The sequence below is a fragment of the Eupeodes corollae genome, chromosome 3 (genome assembly GCF_945859685.1).
Source record: "Eupeodes corollae chromosome 3, idEupCoro1.1, whole genome shotgun sequence".
NCBI lineage: Eukaryota > Metazoa > Arthropoda > Insecta > Diptera > Syrphidae > Eupeodes > Eupeodes corollae.
In genome coordinates this window covers 120,707,053-120,716,453 of record NC_079149.1, presented here as the reverse complement: position 1 = coordinate 120,716,453, position 9,401 = coordinate 120,707,053, and the positions used below count along the sequence as shown (strand labels likewise).

General features: G+C 35.1%; 1 protein-coding gene across 1 annotated transcript; it reads left to right on the top strand.

The window, feature by feature from the left end:
- The first annotated feature begins 3,636 nt into the window (after positions 1 to 3,636).
- On the top strand, positions 3,637 to 5,813 carry LOC129949499 (conserved oligomeric Golgi complex subunit 8). Its single transcript, XM_056061001.1, has 5 exons — positions 3,637 to 3,796; positions 3,865 to 4,337; positions 4,398 to 4,611; positions 4,750 to 4,901; positions 4,959 to 5,813. Exons 1-5 carry the CDS (start codon positions 3,742 to 3,744, stop codon positions 5,745 to 5,747), a joined length of 1,683 nt encoding a protein of 560 aa, XP_055916976.1. The 5' UTR covers positions 3,637 to 3,741; the 3' UTR covers positions 5,748 to 5,813.
- Positions 5,814 to 9,401: the final 3,588 nt, after the last annotated feature.

Below are 9,401 nucleotides of genomic sequence, written 5' to 3'. Positions count from 1 at the left end.
CTTCTTTGTCGGCTATAAGCTTGGAGTTGTTAGCCAATCTCATATTCGAAACATATGAGAGCTAAATGGTGAAAGACTTTCTTTTGCACAGTTCCCATGGATGACCATATCGTTTCTGCGACGAGAATTGAGAATCCAAAGAAACCAAAGACAACGCAAACATGAAACATCCATATCGTGGTGGCAATGATGACGACAATGATCAACGATTGCTTCGTTTTAGCTCCAACTTCAGAGTCGTGAAGCAGCAAAAAAAACAAGAAGATTTTTTACACTTTTGTCGAAGTCGAAGTCAATGGAAGATGGAAGCAACATGAAGCATTACTGACAATCGCAATATTTACGGGGTCTTAAATTAAGCAAATTTCTAATACTTTACCTATACCTACCATAGATCATGGACCATGGGTACGGTGGGGGTCTTTCGGTTTCTATGTCTTAAGTCTTAGTTCTTCGAAATGACTTGGAAGATCGAAGAGAGGATCGTTCGTTGAGGAAGGTGCGCTTAGCGCTAGTGTATATTTTATTTACATTTTCGCCAAGATGATGCCATCTGATCGAATGTGCACATAGAGTATGATGCACCTGGGAACCTCCACTCTGGTTAGTCGGCCTGTCCTTTGGTCGGTCCATATGAAAAACTGCGGGTCGGGCGAGGGGTCTGTGAGAAAGTTACATTCATTTATACGTGCGTACGGTATTGTAAGTCCAAGTTGTCAAAATGCTTCATACCATGTTCTATTCAAATGAATCAGTTTAGATGCTATATTACCACACTGAGTCTGGGGGGTCCCGTATGGTGATGACGATAGCTATAACACTACCATGGAGCTGGAGAGACTTTACGACTTTTACGACTCTGGGACAACGACCACGAGCAGAATAGACTTAGACCAAGTAGAGAAGATAACTTCCTGATGGCGGTGGAGGCGATGGTTGTGGTGGAATAGTTATCTTCGTCGGCGGCGGCGGCGATGGCGCACGATGAAGACCATGGCAATTTGCAAAGATGTTATGAATGGCAGCGACATGGGCTTAAGGTGTTATGTTTGAGCGATAGAGGTTTGGCGAAGACCAATGAGACTATTAATATGGGAAAATTAATTTTAAGTAAGTATACTGTTTTTGTCCATCAGGTCTTAGTCTTTGGATGTACGCTTCACTTTTTTGTTTTTGTTTGGGACCTGGGAAAACCTGTAAGTGAAAAAGATAAGAAAGAGAGTCTTCTTGGGTTTGAGGAAGACTTGTGATGTTGATGGAATATTGAATGAATGATTTTCTGGGTAATTTCGTTTGTAACTTTTTTTGTATTCAAAAATTTAAAGACGATTTTAATAGGAAAAGGGAATGGTGTAGACAAAATGATGACTGTTCATTTAAATTTTATAGAGCCTAAGGTCTGAGATAATGTTTTTAAGTTGAAAATCTTGAGACCAATCCTTCTTTTTCTTTGAATTTGAACTTTATCCATAAAAAGAAATATTTTTTGTATAGATGTATAGGAGACAAATTTTTTAGCTGACCTTCTATCAGCTAAAATGTATTTATGTTAAATACATAAGGAAGAGAGACTTATAGATTAGCAAAGCTAGTTTCTAGTAAAAAATATTTGTGAACACGTCCTTTTACTTATAATTGATATGTCGCTGTCAATTTATTGAATGAACTCAAAATCTGTATCATAAACACTAGGGATTAATATCTGCAATTTTTTTTTGTTACCGAAATTGGAAGCCGGTGGGCGAAGCGTCGAAAACAAAGCAAAGCTTAGGTAAGCTGTAAAGTTTGTATTGCCAGATGTCAAGAAGTTGAATTCCAACTAAGGCAAATATTCAAAACTATTAACTGTAGATAATAATTGTTTGCATTTCTCAGAAAATAACTTAAAATCGGTCGGTAAATTTAAGATTTAAAATATTTTCATCTAAAAACTAAAATACAGACCTTACCGTACCAATATGTCTAATACTGTCTGAAGCGTCGTTGTTAAATGATTTTCCATGGCTAAATTCAGATTTCCTTCAAAAATTCAAAAAATGTCGGTGTGCATAGAACACGGTTGAAACTAAATTTTTTTTTTGGAAATATGAGTTGTGACAGATGTGGATCAAGAATAAATTTATTTTACCCATGGAAAATCGCATTAGACAATATGCGTTGTGACAGATGTCACATGAACGTCAAATGAACTTCTTAAATCTACAAGTAAAATAAATTTATTTATTTTTTGATTTTCACCAAGTTTTATTTGACAACAAAAAATTGATTCAGTTGTTATTATTTAATATAAAAATTGTTTTTTTTTTAAGTAATTAAAACGCCGTTGTATTAACACCAAAACAATTTCTGTGGGTCAATTTGACAAATTTTTTCTATTGTTAAAAGTATATCAAAAATATTCTTAAAATGATTCGTTATCATTAAATTTGACAGCTAAACCAACAATAAATAAACCAAAAATTTGTTGAAGCATCTTGCACATGAGATACGAACTGCGAACTGTGGATGTTCGCACGTGCTTTATTCCTATTCGCAGACAGCGACGAATTGTCAATTTTTAATTACCCTTTTCAACAAACAAAACAAGAGTGGCTACGTAGTCAAGGCATTAGCTAAATGCAACTACAAAAGTAGTTGAAATTTCCCCTCCGACTTAGTGTACAAATTTCGGCTACAAATTTAATGCACACTGGTTTTGACGTCTCACAATCAGCTGCTCGGTAAGGACACAACAATTCAAAATGAAATTAATCTTTCGGTATTTAAATGCAAATAAAAATCAATCATATTATATCTCCTATTTGTTTTTATTGAATTTAAAAAAAAAAAACTATTTAAAGTTCTGAAAACACAAATGTTTCCTATTTTATGTATTTGTATTTGTTATTAATACGACAGTTCTGGATTGACTAGCTGTGTAGTGCAATTTTGCATTCACAAAGCTAGTTGAATTTTGACTACGCCGTTACTAGCTTTATAAATGCGCCCAATTTATTCGTTGCAGTGTGGATAGTATGTGGAACGTGAATAGAGTTTGACAGTTCGTAGCAACCACACTTCAATTCATTACTACCAAATTGTTTTTACAAATTTGCCTTGTTTTACAGAACAAAATGCAAATTTTATTATCCTCACAATAAGTGTAACCAATTTTTTTTGTTTGAAATTGACTTTTTAAAATGTGTAAAATCACGTTTTTTCGTATATTCTTTCATTCGTTGTTCGATCTTATGTGTAAGGCTCTTAACACTATCTTTTATTTTAAATACCAAATTTAATATCAGTGGAAAACGTAAAAACTTTATTTTTTTATTTCAAAAATATAGTAATACAAATGTAAGGAAATCAATCAAAATGAATTCATAATTCATTCATCAGATTCTGTGGAATGCATTGATATATATTTTTCATAAAAAAAGATAAGGTACATTTAATTAATTTTCCATAATAAAATAAAATTATTAAAATTTCAAAACAGCATTTTCCTACAAATTCTAAGTGGATGGATTTTCTAAAATAAATAAAGCATTACAAACAAGACATGTAATCACACCTTAGGAAAATTCACAACAGTTTGAGAGCACCTGATTGAAATTATTAACTTTGATGTTTGATGTTTGTACTGTCATACCACACAGCTGACTCAAAACGTCAACAATAAGAAGATGACGTTTTCAAGAAAACCGAAAATATAAATTAATTTCTTTAAAACCACAAAACAAATTAAATTCTTTTTCAATCATGGATATGGACAATGAGAGAGTTCTAAAATTAATATTTCCCAATGGAGTTCCAGGTAAATACCACTAAGCAAATGACAAAACATGAGATTTCAAATGAATTCCTTTGAAATTTGTTTCACAGAAAATCTTCAAGACAACTCGGAACTTGTTGTTTATCTCAACAAACTTGGAACTTACAAAGTTGACCAACTAAAAAAAGAACAATCTCGTCTCCAAGATGAAAACAAAAGTATCGTTGAACAAACCCAGGACTTGGCTATTTCCAATTACAAAACTTTCATTCACACATCGGAGTGCTCGCGTTCGATTTTCTCGGAATTTCAAAATGCCGAGACACAAGTTGATAAGTTGATTGGAAAATTACCTGATTTCAGTGAAAAATGTGAAAAGTTTCTAAGTGAAGCAAGTGAAATCAACGAAAACCGAAGGCTAAATAGTATTACTTTGAAAAAGAATGCACAACTCTTAGAGATCTTGGAATTGCCACAGCTGATGGAGCGATGTATTCGTGAGGGACGGTACGAGGAGGCTTTGGAGCTGGCAAGTTATGTCCAAAAGTTGGGACAGAACCAGGGCGACATTGCCGTGATAAATGTAAGTTCAATGAGAATCTGATTAAGAACTTTCCTAATGTAGGTACGCTTTTTCTTTTAGAGCATTGTCGTGGCAGTTGAGTCTCTATGGCACACAATGTTGGCCCAACTTTGTGCCCAACTGAAAACAGATCTCCAGTTACCCAAATGCCTTCAAATTGTGGGTTACTTGAGGCGAATGCAGGCATTCGGGAATAACGAGCTAAAATTAAAATTCCTCCAAGCGAGAGATGCCTGGTTGACCAATTCTTTGAACTCTATTCCAAGAGATGATGGTGAGTATGAGTACTAAAATAATTTCAACATACCATGGTTGTTGTCTAAACTAACCAAGTTGTACTAAAAAGAAAAACTGCAAGAACTAGTTCATACCGAAACCTCGAAAAAAGTTAAAAGACAAGATTTCCTTTCAGCTCAACAACATCTCACCAAAACAATCGAGGTGACCAGAATCAATCTCTTCAACATCATCACGCAATACCGAGCGATTTTTCCCGATGAAGACTCAAGCACAAGTTTGTCCAATGATAGTGGACGTCTCTTCCAGTCGTGGCTTCATCGAAAGGTGACCTCTTAAAATTTGATGTTTTTTCATTAGTTTTATTGAAAACCTCTTCTTCAGATTGCCAACTTCTTGGAGACCCTTGAAAGTGATTTGCTGAAAGGAGTAAACTCTTTGGACACCGTTCTTGGACAATGCATGTATTTTGGTCTTTCATTCAGTCGCGTTGGAGCTGATTTCCGCGCTTTAATGGCTCCAATTTTCATTCGTGTCATCAAGCAAAACTTCTCCCATTCCATTCAAGCGGTCAACCAGAATTTTGAACGTGACTTGGAGCGATACACTCTCATCAACAAAACTTCTTCGGGTATTCACAATCGACGCATCGAACTCGATCAAATTAACCCCCCTGAAACTTTACTTGATTTCCATCCCCTCGCTGCCCTATGCAATGGCTATTTGAATGTGCTAAATGAATTGCGGTTATGTGCTCCTATTGCTATTGCCAATGATGTCACCAAAAATATGCAATCGTCTCTGGAGTTTGTGGCTCGAAAGATACTCTCGTTCTATCGCCAAGAACAGCAGGCTTTCTCCGGAAATGAGAGGGAATATTTTGTCAAATTTTGCTCCTGTTTTGCTTATGATTTGATTCCGTACATTCAGCGATGTATTCATGTTCTGTTTCCCCAAGCAACACTTACTGCTGCTTTGGGGATTAATTTGATCACTCTAGAAAATGAGGGAATAACTTTCATACAACAGAAGGTCATTTTGGAACCTATCAAACACTTGCTGCCTCATAAGGTCGATGTAATGATGTTCCAGGATAAATCGAAACAAGTTGAAACAAGTCTCCCTACTGCTGCTGCTGCTCCTGCTCCGGTTTCCATTCCACAAGAGGGTTAGATGTATGTTTATAAATTCAAATATGTTAAAAATACACAATAAAGTTACTTTCAGCCTAAAGTAAAACCTGGTTTTGAAATTAATAAGAGAAACAGGTACAACTTTGAAGGAGCCGATAGATTTATTCAGACATAACTTAGTAAGGATCAAAAAATAGCCAAAAATTCCACAGATAACTTCAAATCCTAGACACTTCTGAATTTATGGCTTTTTGAAAATATATTTCTCTTCATACTTATGCCACTACCTTTTGACTTTAATATCAACATTTCTAGAAACAAAAACCAATTGAAAATAAGTACGTAAATTCCTCTTCTTAAAACATACAAATTCTCCTTGTTTTGTGCCTCCAATAAGAATGAAAAGGCATAAAGAAACAAAATTTAATTTCACAAAAGCTAACTCCAACCCATCAAGTCCTCAACACTCATCAACACAAATTATTACACCTGAGCTGATGAAAATAATAATACCTCAATGTCAATGTTTCTTCTTAAAAATCTTTATAACTCCTCCTTCCCTCACTTATCTTTCCCCACACCCACTCCCTTTTTCTATGAAATCTTAATACAATTATGAAGAGAGACGAAAGCATGATAATGCGTTTTCTAAATTATTATTAAAATTTTCCTTCCAAAAAAGCACAGAGAATTTTCAAATTAATTTTTCACAGTTTTCGTCACAATGAAAAGTGAAAGTATACTTGAAGTACTTCAATTCTTTACACCTCACCCCCCCAACCTCCTCTTTCTCTTTATAAAGGCTTAATCACTTTCAAAAGCGTGTAGAAATTCCAGTTAAAGTTTATGTGCCACACCTTTTACCTAAACCTACTCTTGCTTAGTGAAGTAAAAGGACTTAAGGTTCTCAGAGATAAAATTATGTCCTTAATGTGAAGATTGTAATTTGAAAATGTATTACCACGATTCAACCCTTTTACGATAAGATAGAGAGAGAGTCAGGTTGGAAAGTTTGAATGCTCATTTCGTCGAATCGACTGACGACTCAAGGCGACGACGACTGAAGACGATGACAACGTGACATGCCAAAAGAATTCTGTCATTTTTGAATAAATCTCCTGGCATCGAGTTGATGAGAACATCGTCGTCGTCGTTGTCGTCCTGCGATATACCTTGTCAAAATGTAAGCTTTTTGGAATTCCATTCTTGCTATGGGCTCATGAAATAAGTATAGGTACCCATTCTAAGTCAAAGAGTTATGGTGTCTACGTGAAGGTAAGGTGTCGTCTCTGACATAACTGCCATCCTGCTTGCACGTACTATGAACCTGATTAACATGCTTTTGAACACAAGGATATATAGAAAACCTGCTACGTTTCGCATAAATTGCAACCCCCTTATCTTGAGATGTCTCGTAATTTCTCTAAATGAATCGTCATATTTGAAAAGAGTTGGTAGGTAGGCATTGCTTTTCTTTATCTTTATCCCTGAAATGCCTATAGAAAAGAATCAAGCCTCTCAAAGAAAGGTTTGTCGACTTTGCCATCATCTCATCTCATCATCATCGTCCTAGCATCATCCACTTGAACAGTGTTAAAGTTTTCTGCGGTGTCTTTTATTTGACACTTTTTGCCTTGGCAAAGGCAAATGCAAAGACATAAGATACAAGATGAACAAAAAAAGGACCCATGGGGACGAGAGGGTAGGAGAAGGAGGGTTGATAGAAGACAAAACCTGGGTTGCGCCATTTAATTGTTCTACAATTCCTTCCTAAATTAAGATGGTGTTCCGTTCTTATTCAGCAGCATTTATGATGAAGTCGGTAGATAAAGGGATCAGGGATCTGGGATCTTATGAATTTTGTAGCAGACAAAGTCTCCATTTTGGTGTTTCTGGATTTCTTCTCTGCTGGTGGATGGTAATGGTGATGGTGATGAAGTTTTCTATAATAACTGGTTGCTTATGCTTGCTTTTGGTTATGAGGTTCTTTTGGAAAACTTCTTCTTCTTCTTCTTCGTCGAAGATGTCTCTGTTTTTGGAAGTGTTTTGGGGGTTAGAGAGTTCTTATTTTGGCGGGGAAATTGTGTGATGAGTCAAGGATATGCGTTGATATCAGAAAAGTGTTTACCATCAGGCAAAATTTCATCATGAAAAAATAGATGAGAAGAGATGGTGACTTTTTGTTTGTCCACAGTCTGGGATTGGGTTTCTTTTTTGGAAGATATACTTAAGTGTTTACCGCAAGGGAAAGGTGTAGTTATATATTTGAATTTATGCATAGAGATATACATTTAAAAAAAAAGAAAGGATTAAAAGGACATTTTGCGTGTTGAATTATTTGGAGTTTAACGAAATTAAAGTTGGATTATATTTTAATTGAGTTTTGAGGGTGTTCTTTTTTGTCGCTGGAGTTGGAGTTCGAGTACTGCGGAAGTTGTGGCATTATGGCTTGTCTACTTGCAGAAAGATTTAATTTTCATGTTAGATTGAATGTAAGCAGCTTGTTTTCGGACAACGGTGTCCTTAGGATTTCTACAGGGTTATCCAGTTTTAGGGTTGTGAGTTTGGAAGATCATTTATAGAAATTAGAAAGAAGTTTGTGGATGAAACGGAGCCTAGGGCATACACGCATTTATATTATGAGTTTCAGACTTGAATCTTCTACACCAAAATCAAGAATTTTCGATAAGAACTCAAGTTATGTGCAATTATCTTACTGCACCCTATAACACGACGGAGATTCTGAGAACCTTATAAAGCGGTTCTTTGGTGGCTCGCAAGAGAGTTTTGCTACTCTACTGCTTTCTAAGCTTCCTATCGAAACAGCGTTTAGAAAGAGTAATTCTTTATTTCTTCTTCTTTTCAGTAATTTTTATTAATAACTTTGTAATCGTTCCGTGATAAACATCTGAAAAGATTTAACAAAGTTTAAAAAATAATACCCAATAATTTTATTTTAATGGAGATGAAAACTTAACCCATAATCCAAGTCGTAGTTTATTGTTAGGTTAGGTATAATAAGGAAAAAGGAAAACCCACGAAGTCACCAATCGCTATTTCGCCTCCGTTTCAACTTAGATATTTATTTTATGAATGTGATGACCTTTTTTTGCCAACCAACGCTCCAATATTTTATACATTTTTCCATCCCTCGCAATGCTTATAATTTCCCATATACTCGTTTATGCCCATTCTTGACCATCTTGCTAATTTATCTGGTTAATTGCCAAATGGGGAGTTCTATACACAACATAATGCGGTACACACACATTCATTGTATGTTTGGACTATAGGTACATTACATGGAATGGAGTAAAGGACCCTTGAAGTTGATATATTCTTTTCTCATTTTCCGAGTCGTTTTAAGGATAGGGCGGTAAATGTTTTTTCTTTAATTATAATTCATAAATTATCGTATGAATGTGACTGTGTGATTTGTGGGAAGATAAAATACAACCACACACATGACACATACAACAAACCATAACAGCAACAAAATATAAGAGAAAAGTCCTTTTTCATGATGTTCATTACGTAACTCGTATGAAATATAAATTTTTCATTTGATAGGGTTTTATTTTGGGGGTATTGATAATGAAGACAAAATTGTTTTATGGGTGTAATTTTTCTTCAATCAGAATTAGACAAGCTTATAATTAGGAAATGCAATTTTTTTACTTTAAAAAGGTAAAAT